Source organism: Chaetodon trifascialis, chromosome 17, assembly GCF_039877785.1.
Source record: "Chaetodon trifascialis isolate fChaTrf1 chromosome 17, fChaTrf1.hap1, whole genome shotgun sequence".
NCBI lineage: Eukaryota > Metazoa > Chordata > Actinopteri > Chaetodontiformes > Chaetodontidae > Chaetodon > Chaetodon trifascialis.
Window position 1 is genome coordinate 10,420,491 of NC_092072.1, and position 17,499 is coordinate 10,437,989.

The 17,499-nt window shown below is 40.7% G+C and overlaps 2 protein-coding genes across 10 annotated transcripts in view; one reads left to right on the top strand and one right to left on the bottom strand.

Moving 5' to 3' along the window:
• The first annotated feature begins 37 nt into the window (after positions 1–37).
• On the top strand, positions 38–1,255 carry LOC139346381 (relaxin-3 receptor 1-like). The gene has a single exon (XM_070985425.1). It carries the CDS (start codon positions 38–40, stop codon positions 1,253–1,255), a length of 1,218 nt encoding a protein of 405 aa, XP_070841526.1.
• Positions 1,256–4,048: 2,793 nt separating this feature from the next.
• LOC139345495 (ras/Rap GTPase-activating protein SynGAP-like) overlaps positions 4,049–17,499 on the bottom strand; it is a 43,460-nt gene continuing 30,009 nt past the window's right edge. For 7 of the 9 annotated variants that reach the window (XM_070984106.1, XM_070984103.1, XM_070984110.1 and 4 more), the window contains 5 exons: positions 15,215–15,709; positions 14,835–14,987; positions 13,190–13,401; positions 11,299–11,371; positions 4,049–8,815 (listed from right to left, as the gene is read on the bottom strand). In XM_070984106.1, the coding sequence (XP_070840207.1) occupies positions 8,777–8,815; positions 11,299–11,371; positions 13,190–13,401; positions 14,835–14,987; positions 15,215–15,709 (972 nt within the window). In that variant the 3' untranslated portion in view covers positions 4,049–8,776. The remainder of the gene's footprint in view (positions 8,816–11,298; positions 11,372–13,189; positions 13,402–14,834; positions 14,988–15,214; positions 15,710–17,499) is intronic. The other 2 variants (XM_070984108.1, XM_070984104.1) reach the window with 1 other exon arrangement.

Consider the following 17,499-nt stretch of genomic DNA (forward strand, 5'->3'; position numbering starts at 1 on the left):
TCTTAACCCTCAACAGGCTCACCTTCAGTGTAGCAGCATGTCCGACACTGACTTCAAGAGACTTGAGCTCTTCAGCCACATCCTGAATGGCTGCAGCGTGGGCTCACCCTGTAACAACTCCCACCTGATCTTCCACAACACAAGCATCAACAGCGGGCTGGAGATCCTCGATGACGCCCCCTGGCTAAGAATAGTCATCTCTGTGGTGTACTTTATTGTAGCTACAGCAGGCGTGCTGGGGAACTTGTTAGTGATGTTCCTGCTGTATTCTACTCACACCATCACTACTGGCACCATCAATTTCTTTGTGTTCAACTTAGCTTTGGCCCACTTGCTCTTCTCCCTGGCTTTGCCGTTTTGGGCCGTAGATATTGCACTGGACTACGACTGGCCTTTTGGCTTGGCCACATGCAAGGCTGTGTCCTTACTCACCGGCCTCAATGTCTTTGCGAGCTGCTTTTTCCTGACAGCGATGAGCTTGACGCGGTACTGCTATGTAGCCACAGCTCTCAAAGCCAGTGCATCCCTCTGCAGAAGATCTTGCAGCTCTCCGATGGCCACAGCATTCATCTGGGCTGCAGCGCTCATTGCAGCGGCACCCAGAGGTGTGTTTGCTGACCTGAGACGTGTGGGCAGCGGCAACGACACCGCGTGCCTGCTCCGTTTCCCGGATGGTACAGCCTGGCTTGGAATAAACCAGCTCCTGAGGGTGGTGTTGGGATTTCTGCTGCCCTACGCCACCATCACCCTCTCCTACCTGCTGCTGCTGCGTTTCCTCTGCCGGCACAAACTGAGGGGCAGCAACTCTCGACGAAAGGCTGACATTTCAAAGTCTGTGGCGGTGGTGGTGCTTTCATTCTGCGCCTGCTGGTTCCCGTACAATATCCTGACTCTCTGGAGTGTCCTCATCCAACTTGACATCGTTGATATCAGCCCTTCATTCTACTTGGCTCAGACATACTTTTTCCCTCTGGCCAACTGCTTGGCCTTCACCAGCAGCTGCTTCAACCCCGTCATCTATTGCCTGGTGAGGAAAGAATACCGCGTGGCTCTCCATAATGTGCTCTTCAAGTTGAGCCTGGCAATTATGTCCAAGATGTCCAAGATGCCCTATGGCATTAATTCTGAGGAGGGGTCGGGACAAGCTGGGCAGCTGGCCATTCCTCTCGATAACATGTACAGCCAGACAACCCAAACTGACACGAGGAGATATGCACCTCTGACCACGCTTCCAACAGTAGTGTCCACCCTGTGAAGCCACAACACGATCACTGAATTCTTCACACCAATATGTTAGTTTTATGTAACAAGGATGTTTCATTTTAAGAGTTCTGTCTTTTCCTCTAAGGATCAATGTATACTTCAGATCTGTTGTGAATAAGCTGCATCTTAAACACACCGAAGCTTCTGTGTGAGCGCTTTCACTAATTCACTACAAATGTCATGTCCAAGATGTCGCTCTTCTTCCTCATCCTCTACATCTTCTTATTCTTGCTGCATTATTAATGTGAAATACTACACAATGGTTTGCTATTGTATAAAACTAATGTACAAATGTTTACCACAGCAGTTTGGAACAGTTAACATTGTTGCACTGTAGGTCTGGATTGTAGTTGTTTTGTCCAGGTGAGAACTTTTTTTTTTCCATTTGTTTGTACAGAAATTAATAAATAAAATTGTTCTAACCTGCAATTTGTACTATTTGTGTTTTTTTGCATGTCATCCAGTCCCATAACAAGTTTGCACCATGTAATGTGCTGTAAACGTGCAGTAAACTTGAAGAGTTTCATTTTGCAGTTTTATGAACTGGGTGTCTGTGGCACACAGTTAGCGGCAGGTTGCCCGGCAGTGGTTGGTCGGCCAGAGAGGATAGGTGGCGTGAACACACTCTTAAACTCTTTAACTAGGAAGGAAGGTCCAAAACCTGCACTTACTGCTTATCACCACAGGTACTGCTATAGAGAATGTAACAGATCTTTGAGATTGTCACTTTAAAGCGCTTAAAAATGGGAAATGGGTCAAAGTCAAACAGGTAATAGAAATAATGCATAAAACAGTCCAGCATTTAATGTCAGTAATACTAATAAATGTCAGTTCCTAATTCACACTTACAAGGAGCTTGTTATAGTCTTGCTACACAGTTCACTGGAGTCATAAAAACACTCAGAACTAAATGAAATGTCACATTATATGTTGTTAATCATGAGCAGCAGTGATCTCAGATGTTGCAGACTAAAGAAAATGGAAGAGCAAGCAATCTTTAAGCAGTGCAACCAACTATTATAATGAATTTAGTGGCAATAACTAATGTGGCTTTTATTTTACTTTCATTTTAAAGTTACACCTGAATTTGTTGGCCACAGGTGAAGGCTATTCATATATCAGCTTAAATGCTGATGATGTACCTTTCTGTCTCATGAGTTTCAATACTGTTTTGCTAAAAGTTTTTAGCAAGGGCTCAATAACTCCATATCAAACCTCTTTCACAAGGGAAATGGTCAAGACAGTCAGATTTAGGATGTTATGCCTACAGAACTTGCTGTGTATTGCTGCAGCTTTATTGAATTCTCCTTTTATCTTTTAACATTAACATTTAAAAACAATGTATCATCAATGTTATGGAAAATCCTCTCCTGATGCTGGGATATTATAGTGATCCCAGTGCACCATGAGATGGTGCTGTTGATCAACTTGAACTGACTGAGGCTCAAATTGATTCCACATACTTTAACATGTTCGTCCTCCAGTGTTGCCATGTTTCAATTCTTCTGTAAATCTTATGGTCATATAGAAATTTCTAACAGTTTAAAAACACTAAAAAAACGTATTATTTTTTCAGGATTCACAAATGATTTGAAATTGGGGAACATAATTGCTTAAGAAACCAGAATCCATTCAAGGTATAGTTAAAAAATGTAGAGCAGACATCTAACAGCTGACTGAGCATAAATATATTACAGGCATACATGACTCGTCAGAGGAGTGTGACAGTGACTGAGAAGAATCTGAAGGAGCTGTGAAAGTGATGCTCGCAGTGTGTCAGGCTGGTGGCTGTCTGCAGCCCTCTGGCTCCATGCAGATCTCTGATGGAGGGCAGCTGACATCCCAGTACCCGCTCAGCCATTCAAATGACTCCAGAGCGCACTAAGCCAGGTCGTGTTGAGTGACATGAGAGCGTGGACTATGATTGGTTGGAGGAGGGTTGCTTGGTGGTGTATCTTAACCGGATTGGATCCTCTCTTCGTTGTTTGTGGGCGAGAGGCAGTGGAGGCTTGTGGAAGTCAGTCATCATGTTGAGAGCGTTAAAATCAGCAGATTGTACAGGCGGCAAACTGGGGAGTTTGACTGAGGGACCGCTGCTGGTATTGATATGTCGCGAGCAGAGAGCGGGGTAGACAGGCATGTGACAGATTGGGCCTGAGGCAAGGCCTGCGTTGAGCTGGATGAGGCTGGTTTGCAGGGGGTTTGGGATGAATGTGCTGGCATATGAAAGCCAGCACTGTCAATATATCCCAGGACAACATTGAGGGCCACACTTACAGAATAATATACAGTTAAGTAGGCAACATTACAGTATTGGAGTCAAACTCCCAGATTTAATTTGCCATTAAAGGTGTTATTGATTTTTTTTGGCCACTAGGGGGCAACAGAATAAGATGAAAGTATGGCATCTGGTATTTTCTCTTCCTCTTAAGTTGACATAATCAAACAAACAGCTTCCTGTTCACACATCCAGCAGACACAAGGCAACATTAGCATTTCAGATTAAGATGGAAGATGTGCACCTGACACCTCCTCCACAGAGACTGACAGACTGAGGATGTTCTGAGGCTGCTTCTCTTAGAGCCTTTGTCACAATGATGTTAATACCTCACATATGCAGTTATGTATTTATAAAAACTGTTCAATCCAAAAAACACTTTATTACTTATTGGAAAGCCAATGCTCATGTATCTCAGGATAACTCAGATGTAACCTCACCATTGCAGTCAAATTTTTAGAAATACTAAATCAGCTCAATTGGGCACTTAAAATAAAAGATCTTCAATTAGGGATTTATTAGTTTATTTAAATCACTCGGAAAAATCACCTGAAAAATGAATACATTCCCTTTGTTCAAACAAAACAAATCATATCAATCAAGTATACTTACACTAATAATAATAATTACAAGTGCAATCATACCTACAATAACTACCATTATAAATAAAACTACCAACATTAAACATCCACCACACAACATCAGGGGGACTGGAGGGTATGGCTTATCCATGGGGCATGGCTTATTTCAAAAGAAATGTCAAGTAAATTAAGGTATTACATCCAGTAGGCCCAATTCAAGTCAGAAATCCCACCAACTATATATTTGTGACACAGTAAATCAATTGTGCAGAATAATAGCTGCCAAAAAATACTTTGTTTCATTCCAAAATGCTATACATCCACTTTAGAAACATAAATATGTTGATAGATGTTAAATACCCTTATTCAAAATATACAAGATATCTCTTTTCATATATTAGGTCCTGCTTTAGCTGCAGCTAAGCGGCAGTTATACTCTCTTGGGTCAGCAAAGGGTCATACATCCTCTAAAATGTTGTGATTCTGTAAACATAAAGACTTCTTCCACAGTAACTCCAATAATATTTCTCACCAAGTTTTATTACACTGGAGCGCTTGTCACGTTTTTCATTTGGACCAAGAAACCAAGAAACTCTCGGTCCCTTTTATGTAACAAATAATACAAGAGAAGGTGTAAATTAAACTATTTATATGGATGAGATGAGGACCAGGAACCAACCAGAATAAAAGCTCAGATCCCTCGTTTCATGTGCTTTTTGAGTTGTGTTTAGCTTTAATGGTCACTCGCCAAAGATCGTGTCTCAATATTTTTGTGCATTTGGCATCGGAGATATCAAAAGTTCTTGTTAGCAATATCTCTGTGTTCCTTTTAACACCTGAGAGTCTGACGAATACCTGGAACACGATCAATCTCATCCTGTGATTAAAAGGAGATTTGTGTGGATGTCAATGGTAACGGCACTTAAACACAGCAGGACAAACTTTAGAAATGGCCCTGTGATGGCAAAAGTTATATATAAGAAATTCTAAAATAGTGATGAACGAGCAACTGAAAATGAAACCTGACTTTGCTTTTGGTTTGAAAAAAACTTTTTGTTAGCATTAAATAAATGGAGGTTTTAGCCATTTGGAATAAAGTATCCTCTCAGGTTGTGGTATAAAGCAGAAAAAGGATCCTTAATTCCAACAGAGAAGGGAGATGAGGGCACGATTTCAGAGGTAGCAAACTGTACCACTGCAGCTAATACAGAGAGTGTTTCAAGAATACATGGGTATATCATATATTTTTATGCCTTCTATAAACATTTGTCAGATTATGGATTGCAGCTTCTCAAAATAAAATGAAAACAGAAGTGCAGTATAACATTTCAAAATACTGTATTGCAATGTAGGCCAAATAAATAAACGCGCAGTTCAAAAGAAGAGTACTTAAAACTGCAATCCAGTATTGTTGAAAGCACCACTGCTATTTTGGTTACACAAACATAGGCGAGATATTTTAAGAACTTGTCTTATTATTCCACAGAACAGAAATGTGCTATGCTGGGAAATTACACAGCTCTCATTCCATGAACGCAGTCACACCATAGCACTGTAGTTTCTGGATTGCAGCATTAAGAGTTAATAATATAAGAATCCGTTTTTACCACAATTTCAACATGCCTGAAGGCCTACCCTTGATTTGAATACATTTTACATATAAGAATAAATATACATTAAGCTATTTTATACATTTCTGGTAACATAAACATATAACTTTGTATCATTGATAGTTATCTTGAAAGAAAAGGTCTTTTTAAAGGCAAGAGGTTAAGATAAATTATATCAACCATGAAATTTGTAATATAAATGATTCTGACTAACATACAGTTAACCAACACACTGCTTATTAATTCATCACCTGACTACAAAAAAGGACATTTAATATACAAAGTTTACAAGATTTTTTGTATTAGCATTGTTATTTTTGGGCCCTGTGGCACAGACTGTAAGGCAGTCATATCTTACTGTATGCACATATACTACATATCCCTGCTTGGAAACTCTTTTATTGTTCTGTTGTTTTCCTCTTTTTGCTCTTCTACCATTTCTCTCAGCACTTTCATGTTGTATAATGCAAAAGGACGAGTGCCACCCTCTTCTGCAAAAAGACGGAAGAGTCAGCAGGTTGGATAAAAAAGGTGCCTTCCAATGAGAAAGCCACGTCGAAGTTTTTTTTTTTTTGTACATTAGATTAATATCTGACAACAAATCGACTTACTCGTCCTCGCATTTAAAAAGCACATGCAGAGCTGTTGCACATCTATGCTTCAGACACATTAAACACAACAGATGAGTAATTCACTACTTGCTATAATATGAGCTGTCTCCAGTGGCACATCATGTTTATAATCATATTTATTAAAATTTATTCATACAGCACTTTTCAAACCAATGTTACAAAGTGCTGTACGACAAAATGTGAAAAGGTAAAAAAGACGACTACTGAAAATAGTGCAGACCGTGATTTTTAGATTTTTCAGGTTGAGTCATTACTTTTGAGGCTTGGTGAGATGTAACTGTCCATGAGACACAATCTTTCTCAATGATGATTTTAAATAGATGATATCGTGTAGTTTGTTGTCCCTAAAAAGGGATGGGGGCACTCCAGAGATTTAGTATTGCATTAATATTAAATTGTAGGCCTTTATATATAAAAAAAGTCAAAATTTAAGCAGCTGAGGCCAAGACATCTGGACTCTTAGACCCCTTTTACACCTGGGTTGTGGTTAAATTGTCTTGTTTTTTTGCTCAACAATGTTCCTAAGTGAGTGAAATGACCTGAAGTATCAAAGTTGCAGCCATGATAAGAGCTGGTTGAGTTCTCCGAATGCTAAGGAAAGGTGCTTCAGTGCTTCTTTTCGTGTCTCATTTAGCATCAGGTGCACTGGACCAGCCTTTATGAAAGAAAAGGACATAATGCTGTTCCACAATTCCTTGCAGCAGCAACATTTAAAGCAACCACAGCACGTCAATAATATCCGCCATTAAATTATAACTCACCATCGTGCAGGTGTAGTGGGATTCTCTTAGCACCACGGTGGTCTTTAGAAATTCTCATTCACATCTTACCTTGACCTTGTCATGTGTTTCCAAGGTCAAGCTAAGGTGAACAGGAAAAGACATAGAACCTAAGTTTGGATAAGAGAAAAACACATGTAATGCATTGTGATCGGATCGGCCAGACCGCATCTGAAGGTGTGCAGTGTGACCATTTCTTAAAAAAAAAACAAATTATAGGTCACCTACAGTAACGTAGGATGTGCCATGTTTGTTCGTCAACCAGCCCCGCCTGACTCATTTGTACATGTATTAATAGCAGGTGTCAACACATAGCCCCATGGATCTGTTTTGAAGTTTGTACATCATGATCCTCATACAAATCACAGGCTAATACCAGGTGTAAAAGGGTCCTCGTCCCTCGCATAGGGCAAGCTCCAAAATGCTGCATCCTACATTTCCCATCATGCAATCAATGGCATCTTTCACCAGCCCCTACTTCCTGGTTAATCCCCATGTCTGTCAAACTCCACACATCCAGACGTGTGTGGTAAATTTGGAGACTGAACCCAAACTGAGATATAATTTTCTCAGACTTGACAAAGTTCCTTCAGAACCACAGAGGACATTATAAAACTGTTTTCACAGGCTGAGTAAAAATAGGTGGAATGCCCCTTTAATTTCAATATCTTCTCACAGGCCTTCTTCTTTATGATTGACTTACTTATGAAGCACTTTGTATCACTGTTTTGAAATGTCATATATTCTTTATTATGATTAATATTATTATTACAAACAGAAAAAAACACATTATAATTTCTGATTATTTTTGTAAAGTATTTCCATTATTAAAAAGGTTTAGAAGCTTTATGAAATACTTCGTCTGTACACTGAAAGTCAAGAGACTGTTGTTCTGGCTTTACACTGTGTGCCGAAGGAAAGCGTGACCAAAGAGAAGATTTTGATTGTATGGTATTTAAAGCAGTTAGTTGATTGTTGATTTATTTGGCATCTATTCAGATGGAATGGCTGCAAAAGGATGCAAAAATTATAATGATAACTACCTTTGAAGTGATGTTACTAAATGATTCAATCAGATAGTAATGATAGGTCTTTGCTTGGGCCCTGTATCCGAGGATCATAGATGGCAAATGATTTAACAACATGCGTGTTGTTTGTCACAGGCGTCGCCATGAGGGGAAATTGTGCTTCTTAAAAGCCATTTCTACATTTTGTCTGCAGCCACTTAAGTGAGAAGCGAGTGGGCTGCTTGCGGCGGGAAAATCATGAATCCATCTTCATCCCCAGTGTTTTACACATCTCTTCTCACTTGTTGTTGTGATTAAATAAAGAAACTCATTAGGGTCAGTATTGCCATTGTTGTGGCATTGGCTTATGTTTCAGTCAAAATGTGCAGAGGATTCACTGCACGCACTGGTCCTCACGCTAAACTGATTGTCAAGTTCTGGTTCAGGCAAAGTTTAAATATGTGCAAAGTTTTTTTTTTTTTTAAGAACGTTGTGAGATGAAGTCTCCAGTGGTCCCGCTGGATCCACTGCAGAACTTCTCTTCATGGGTTTTTGTAGGAGGATCTGAATTGGTCTTCTTACACTCGAGTGACCATCATGAACTCTGGTCACTTCGGAACTGACAGTCAGGATCCTGGGTGGCCACCATAGACCTGGCTGATAGACTGAAGGGAGAGAAAACGGGTGAAATTACTACTTATTCATTTACAGATTCATGAGGGCATATGTTTAAAGGAATAGTTTGACTTTAAATAAGTGTATTCATTTCTTGCAGAGAGTTGGAAGTATGTGACTGGAGCCAGGAACCATTTATCTTAGCTTAGCATAAAGACTGGAAACAGGGGGAAATGGCTAGCCTTGCTCTGTCAAAAGGTAACAAAATCTGCCTACCAAGGAGTAATTAACACATCATGGTAAAACCAAAGGGTAAAAATTGAGTATTTCTGGGCCAGGACTGGCGAGTAGGTTGTAGGTCTTCAAGCTTCATGATGAGTTTGGAGGGAATGACAGTGAACGCTGAGCTGTAGCCCATAAACAGTATTTTAACCTAATGCTCCTCCTGATGTCCAGGCAGGCCAGGGCAGTGTGGATGAGGTGATATATGGCGTCATACAGGTCAAAGAGACGGCAATGAAGTCTTGGATGAGACTCTTCGAGCACTTCATCATCACAGAGGTCAGAGCTGCCAGCCGGTACTCATTCAGGCAACTGGGATGAGGTTTCCTCCCAATCACTGCTGACAGTTTGAAGTATGTGGAGATAACGGACTTGGGTCAATGCAGATAAACTCACAGTTACGCACAATTTAAATTGTGAGTGAGTTTGCTGTGATTGTATTTCCAATTTCTTCCCGTAGCATCATTTGGCCTCCTTCACTGTTCCATGGAAGTTGTATGATGCAGCTTTGTGGTGCCTGTATGCAGCCTGCGGTGTATGTATGTGACTGAGCAGGCCTTCAGAGCGGTACAGATGGTGTGATCCGCTCGTGGCTTCTGATTGGGAAAGGTCCTGATGGTCACTTTTGGAACAATATCTTCCACTACTTTCCCAATAAATCCCACAACAGCATCCCTGAGCACATAGACGTCATCATCAGAGCTGCACCTGAACATTGTTCCTGTCTGTATCTCACAGAGTATCCTGAAGATCAGCCTCTGACTGGTCAGTTCAATGCATGTGAAAGTTTGGCAACACCTGTTGGAGGTTAGCGCTGGTAAAACTGTTTCTCCCTTCTTCTTGGCGCCTTCGAGCCGGCATCTTCTTTGATATTTGCTTTCCTTAGGATCACACTGGGCCAGCAGGTGATGAAAAAATAGACATTCGTTCCCTGCATTGAAATGTCAAAAGTGTCTGTTGTATATAATGATAGCTAAAGTGCCGGGTGGAAAAATAAAACCTGAGCAGCAAGACAAAACAGCTGCCATATGCAGAAGCACCATCTTGTTTGCACTTTTTGTACTAAACCATTACACCAACCTCTGGACTCAGCCAGATGAGCTACTGCCTCTCTGTTTCCAGTCTTTGCCCTAAGCTAAGCTAACTGGCTGCTGGCTACAGCTACATATTTACTGTACAGTGGCATCAATCTCCCTATCTAACTCTCGTCAAGAAAGCGGACAGGCGTATTTCCCAAAATGTCAAACTGTTCCTTTAAATTTTAATTTTCTGCTTTCTGTCTTTGGGAGAGGACTGCTCATACTCACACACAGTCATTAAAAAAGACTCTCCCAATCTGAAGGAATAGCATGCCTCAACACTTACTGGGACTTTTTTAATGGGACTCAATATCACAAGAGTGTTGTTTTTATAGCTCTGACTATAATTTGAGCCAAAAACGATGGCTTGCAAACCAAACTCCGCAGCCCAATTTAGAGTCTAGTAAAACAGTTTAATGTTAGCAAAGCAGGATTAGACGTCCATTCTCATTACACACTTGTATTTGTTTGGGAAGTCTGGTGTAAAAACAATTACAAACTTACAACAGACCCAGTGGAGAAAGACTTCTATATGACGCCTGAGTTTCCAAAAGGCAATTTTGTCTATTTGCTCTTGATATTGAGAGCTGGAAGAAGGCGACAGTGTATTTCAAGGACAGCAAATGTTGTTTCTCCTGAGTTATTCCGGCGTAAACGCGACACACACACACACACACACAGCCTCTTCACCTGCGTCACAATCCAGCCCACATGGTGCATTCATGAGGCTGCAGCCCTGCAGAATTAGTGACGCTGCTGGTGAGTCACAGTCAAGGTTTTCTAATGACGAATGCGTTCTGTGGTATAATAATCTCTCGGTGGTAAATAATATTCCGTTTCAGTGTTGACAACTTGCTATTCCTTCACGGAGACAAAATAGATTAACCTCTGTACATAAATTTAAGCTCCATCCAGCTCTGGATTTTTAGGATCAGCGCTGTTTTCATTCTCCCTTCAGGCGTGTGAAGTAAATGGTGAAATGTTATTTCAGATGTGACACAGATGTACTTTTGAAAGATGGGAATAGGTGAAGTGCATGACAGCAGCAAACTTTTCCCCTGCACTGGCTTTGGCAAATGTTTTGGGTATGATGTAAGAATGATGCAGGCTGTTTTAGAACATGACTGGTTTAGCAAATAGGGATGATAAAAGACGTAGACACAGGCACAAACCTGGTCTGTGAGGATTCGAGGCTTAATATCAGGAATGGCACCCCCTCTCAGCTCATCTTCCACAGCCATGAGTCTGACAACAGGGAAATAGAAACAAACATACCGGTTGACAAAAATAGAATTATGAAGCCGGTGTTCTTCAAATTTACTGTAGGTTTATGTGGCCATATGATGATATTAAGGTCTTGACATGTTTCTGGGTGCTTTCAGCTATCCTTAGTGTCCCAAAGCTGAAGTCCAAACTGCCTTCAGAACAACTCAGACAGTTCAAATTCAGCTATTCAGGTGCAGAACATGTGAAATGAGTGTTTGCAGGATTGGTTCCACGAAACATTTCCTTCGAGTACATTTAGTCGCAGAATTAGTCTGGCTTGGTTTCTTCTGTCCATGTAATGAAGTTACTTAATTAAAATAAAGCCAATTCTTATGAATTACATCATGAAGTACTTCCTATTAAGTATGAGCCTAATGAGTATGGTTTTCAGTATCAGCTGTGATATTTAAATGAGCTACACTTAAAGGAATAGTTCCACATTTTGGGAAATACACTTGTTTGCTTTTTGTCTAAGAGTTGGATAAGAAGACTGATACCACTCTCACTGTGTGTTTGTGCATTAAAGGTACCCTGTGGAGTTTGTGACCACCACTGGTGCTAAGGATTGGGGAGTCAAATAATGTGCCCCTTTGTATTTCATGTTCTACTTGCTCTCTCCACACACATCTGATGCTATTTTTAGTCTCTTCAGTGGAGCAGGAGCCTGAGTGACGTTTAAGTCTAATGCTTCTTGTACATCATGATTTAGTCGCTCGGTGTGTTTCCACTGCACTTTGTCTCATTTTAACTTATTTATAGACCAATGCTTCCACCTCGGCCAAGGGTAAAACTGTTTTGAGATATTTTGAGAGGAGCTTCTTGGCAAATTTTCTGCATTTCTGCTCATTTTTTTATGCACAAATTAAAAATGTACATAAAAAGGTGGATGGAAACGCACATATGATGCACATGCATGGACTTAAACGATAAAACGATACAAAATCATGTCAATACAAACTCCACAGAGTGCCTTTAAGTATGGAGCTAAAGCTAGGACATGATTATCTTACCTTAGCAAAAAGACTATCAGCACCTCTAAACATTACTGATGAAGATCAAGTGTTTAATCCATACAAAAACACAAGTGTACAAACAACAATTTGTGGTTTTAGGGGGCGCTATTTTTTAATTTGGACAGAGCCAGGCTAGCTATCCCCCCTTGCTTCCAGTCTTTATGCTAAGCTAAGCTAATTGCCTCTTGGCTCTAGCACAGAGTGTGGTATCGATCTCTTCATTGAACTCTCAGCAAGAAAACTAATAAGCATATTGTCCAAAATGTCAAACTATTTCTTTAAGAATGGATACATATGACATCATGCAAGTTGTATTTGTAAAACTTCAACTTTTACTTAATCATATTTTCTTAATCATATGTTGTGATGGCTAGAAGTTTGGGGAAGATTGAAATTTGATACTTCCTTCATGAGACTCCTCCTGATTTATACAAACAATCAAAAATGTTTCTTTAAATGGAGGTAACTTCCAAAAAAAAAGTAAAGCCTGTCATCACTTTCAACCACCTTCACTTTTGCATGAAAGAAAATAGATGTGTTTCACTACTTTCATGAATGGTTTTGTTGCAGCACTTTTATATGGATGTTAGTAGCAGTAACAGATCAGGTTATTGGACATACATTTAGTAAATATTAACGTCTACTGGGATGCTTGTTTTATATTTCTGATTGATTAACTTGGTGGTGACCTTCGTGAGACAGATTTAATGCAATAGAGAAAGCCAAGCAGTAACTGGCACAGCCTCATTTCTGCCAGCTCGAGTTCAACCTGAACACTAATCACCTGCTGATGATGCCTTTGATTTGAGAGTCTTTCTCCATTTGCTGCTGCTTCAGACGCCGCTCACTGTCTTCCAGGCGGTTCTGATACTGCTGCAGGATCTTGCTTGTCTGCTGTTCCTGCGACATAAGTCTCTGCTCGTATTCTTCAAGCTTGCGATGAGACATCTTCAGCCGCTCCTTCAAGGAATGTATCTCTTCTTCATACTCTTTTACCTGAAATAAATATATAGTCATTTCACCTATGCCACCATTGGTATTCGGACATACTCCTGAATGATGAGTGATTCTATCAATATAGACATGGCTTTGTCGTAAAGCTCTCTATGCTATGCTCTTTATGTAAGCAGGATTAATGCACTGACAAAGCTTAAATATGTGCAATCACAAATTTCAATGCTATGCAATGAGCACTGCGTAGATATGTGATTCTAATATAGGCAAGAGTGTGGGAGTTATTCATCACAGCAAATGGCCAACAGCCAACGGCTCATGTTTGATTCTGTTAAAGCTCTGACATGAAGTTCCAGTACAGCAGAACAGGCTGGAACAGTGTCACCTGAGTGCAGATCACACCCCTGTAGGAGTATTTCTGGTTTCGTCTGCTGAACATAGGGTCTACACGCACAGTATGACTTAAATAGTTGATACATTTGGTTGATGATTAACCACTCAGGATAGTTGATCAAAGCTGAGTGTTTTTGGAACATTATGTTGGCCTCAGGGTGTACTTATGATTAACAACTAACGAACAATTTACGAGGCCAAGCACGATCAAGTGTCTGTCGTGTCTTTTACTAGGAACACATCCATGACAAGCACCTGTTTATCCATAGGGCACCATGAATATTAATAAACACTGACATTTAATAACATCAGTGCTAATGTGCTGGACTTAACAGCTAGTTTACAACCGTACTGCCACCATGTGATGTGTATTTAAGTTTGAAATACTATTTTTTGACATGGAAAATGTTAGAAAAAACATTATATTTCAAGGCTTGTGTGGAAAAATATGTGGTGAAGCAGCGCAAATCTACTGCCATTAGTTATTATGTAACATGCTGTTCTTACATGGGCTCATTCAAACTGCTCATGTGTTTTCAGACTAAATCAAGAAGCTGGGCTCCTTTATCCTTCAGTTCGAAGTCAAAGATGAGAGATCTTTCACTCTGTCCAGGGAAAACTGAAAACACTAAAATCAGCCAGTCTGGTTTGGTGGATAAGAAAGTTCTGGACAGTTTACTGATCCAATGTCCTGTTGTCTTTTGCAACTGTTTGGAGCTATCTTAGCATGCTAAGCTAAAAGATTTTTTATATTATCATGAAATACTCCTGTTATTTGTGCAATCAATCATCTTTAAGCAAGTACTGTACTAGCAAGTACTACAACTACTTACTACTTACTAAGTACTATTAGGCTGCGATTTCATGTTAATCTTGTTTTGTATCATGTAAATTTATTATTATATTAAAAAAAATTACTATTATAATTATTTAAATCCTGTCACACATTTTGACTGAAGCTATTGACTCCCAATTTTCAAACTGGCCTAAAAAATCCTTACTTGTTTTTTATATTTTCTGGCAAGTATTCATAGGGTGAGTTTAATTTTTGAAAAGGTGGAGAACCAAAAAAATGTGCTGACCCTCTCTAGTCGTGACTCATCCATGCTCTTGGAGTACTCTTTGAGCTGGCCCTCACGGTCCGGCCGCAGGCTCTCGATGTCAGCAGAGAGATGAGGCATGTTGGACACCCAGGCGACCGTCCGTTCATTGAGGGCCGGGGTGCTCAAGGTCGACTGAGAACAATGAAACCACAACACAGGTCAGTCATGCCTCACATTCACGTCTCCACGTTAGAAATGCTTTGATATTTGACTTTTGCTGAACTCTGACATGATCCTCATTTTGGCTTTTTCTCGTGCCATTGCAGAGAACTGACATGTTTATATAATGACACACTGTAAGAGGCACAAAGAACTGTCAAATATTTGGATATTTGGAGCCATTTTAAAGTTAGACTGACCTGTTTATTGCCTGGTTTGAGCAGATGCTGCTGTGGTGGCTGCAGTTGTGACTGTTGAGTCTTCTTGGTGTTTTTTGTGGGAGTGTCCGTTGACACCTCTGCAGCTGCTGACGGGCCCTGGTTCTCCTTGGCGGAGCTTGTCTGGTACGGGAGCCCGGGAGCCGGACTGTCTGTCACCGACAGCTGTGCGTCCTGTTGTTGCTGCTGCGTCTGCTGTTGCACTGCCTGCTGAGTCTGCCGCTGTTTGGGCTGACTGCCACTGAAGTTTGTGTCAGAAGAGTCGAGGAGGAGGTTCCTGCTCTGTGGGCGAACCTTTGGAGGTGTGGCGGTGGCTGGAGTATTAATGGACCGCTGTGACTTGAGATGCTGGGGGGCGATGGAGGTCTGGCGTACAGGGTGAACTGTAGTAGGTGGTGTGGCCAAAGAGGCAGGGGTGCCCGTCCCAGTGGCTGTCTGAGATACAACTCCCATCAGGTGCTGCTGCTGGAGAGACTCCTGAGAGGAGAGAATAAGGAAACAGAAACTTCAGAAAATGCTGTGTTGAAAATATCCAACCTTGATGCCCCCAGTGGTAAAATCCAATAAGACACAAAGGCAGACAGCCGTCCACATGGCTACCCCTACCCCTCACAGGCATTATGAGACCAACACATTCACTGCACCAATTTGTTTTTTACAAACAAACACATAAGACATCTGAATCACAAAACAATCAGCACACAGTGACTTGTATGGATGGTAGACAAGGCAACCTTTCAACACAAAGGTCATTCAAAGTGCTCCACATGGGACATAAAAAGAATTAAGGGATTAAGAAAGTGTCATCAAAAGACACATAAACGTAAAATCAAATGAATAAAAGGTAAAACTGCATAAAGTGCATTAAATCACAGTGTAGTTACAGTGCAGCGCAAGATATAAAATGGAATAGTTTAACAAAAGTGAAGTTTTGAACCTCGATTTAAAAGAACTTAGAGTTGGTGGAGACCTCAGGCTTTTTAGTTTTTTTTCCAGATATGAGGTGTGTAAAAACTGAATGCTGATGTTTTGTTTTGCCTCTGGGGACAGTAAGCAGACCTGTCCCAGTTGACCTGAGAGGTCTGGATGATCAGAAATGTGCTTTGGCCCTCAACCTTTTAGTGCTGGCTGGCTGGCTGGCTGGCTGGCTGGCTGGATGGCTGGCTGGATGGCTGGCTGGATAAAGCACTGTTCTGACACACCATCTGTATTAATAAATGGAGGCTTGTGATGTTTGTTCCATTAAGGCCCACGCAGCAGGACAGAAATAGCCCAGGTCTACATGGCTGTATCGTTAAACACTTATCAATGCGATAGATCAGCACCACCAAGCCAATGGGAGCTGTTCCAAAAATGAAAAAAATCCTTCTTTGATATGTAACATGGGTTCCCATGTGTTTTAAAACAAGGCAGACTTTGAAACAGTTTAAGATCTAAGCCTGATGTGCATGACACAGATGTTTAAAGTATGGACAGTATAATGTGATGATACGTGTAATATCAAAAGCTGAGATACTCTTTTCAGCCCTGTTGAAACAAGGGCACATGGTATGATTGATGTCAAGCACCCTACACAGTTCAGCAGAGCAAACCAGCGAACGATCCCGCTTCAGTGTGCCGTCTGCAGCTTAACAAGTGTCCCTCAAAAGTACCCTCACATCACTGCCAGATTTGAATATTCTGCTGCTTGTGAGAGGACCATTCTGCAAACAATTCCTCTGTTCCCAATTTTACTGAGATGCGAGTTTTGCAACCCGACAATCAGTCTGAGCAGCGAAAAAAAAATGAACAAGCAGGATCTAATGAACTGCATGAATTCAGATCCTGAACATTTTTGTGGCGCAATCAAGGCGTTAAAATAACACTAAGAATAAATGACAAGGCTCTCAGTTTGTTGGGCAATTTGGCTTGAAATAGGAAAAAACAATCCAGGTCTTTTTAAGAAGACTGAGAAGAGGCATTCAAGCTGTGACTGTCCTTGTCACATTTGTAGATTCAGTAGTGAGAATACCAGCAGATCCACTGATATGTGCGACATATAAGAGTAGATTCAGATTGACTGTAAATTATACATTCACATTAATATCTAACTTGATGACAACTTCAGACTCAGGAGAACCCAAAGCAGCCTTTTTAGGCTGTAAATGAGTCTTACAGAGGGTGAATCTTCACATTCACACTGTATGTCACTCATATAAAAGTCATAAAAATTATGTTTTCAGGTTCCTCTTCAGCTGTTTTCCAAAAAGTTTGAGATTTACACTCAA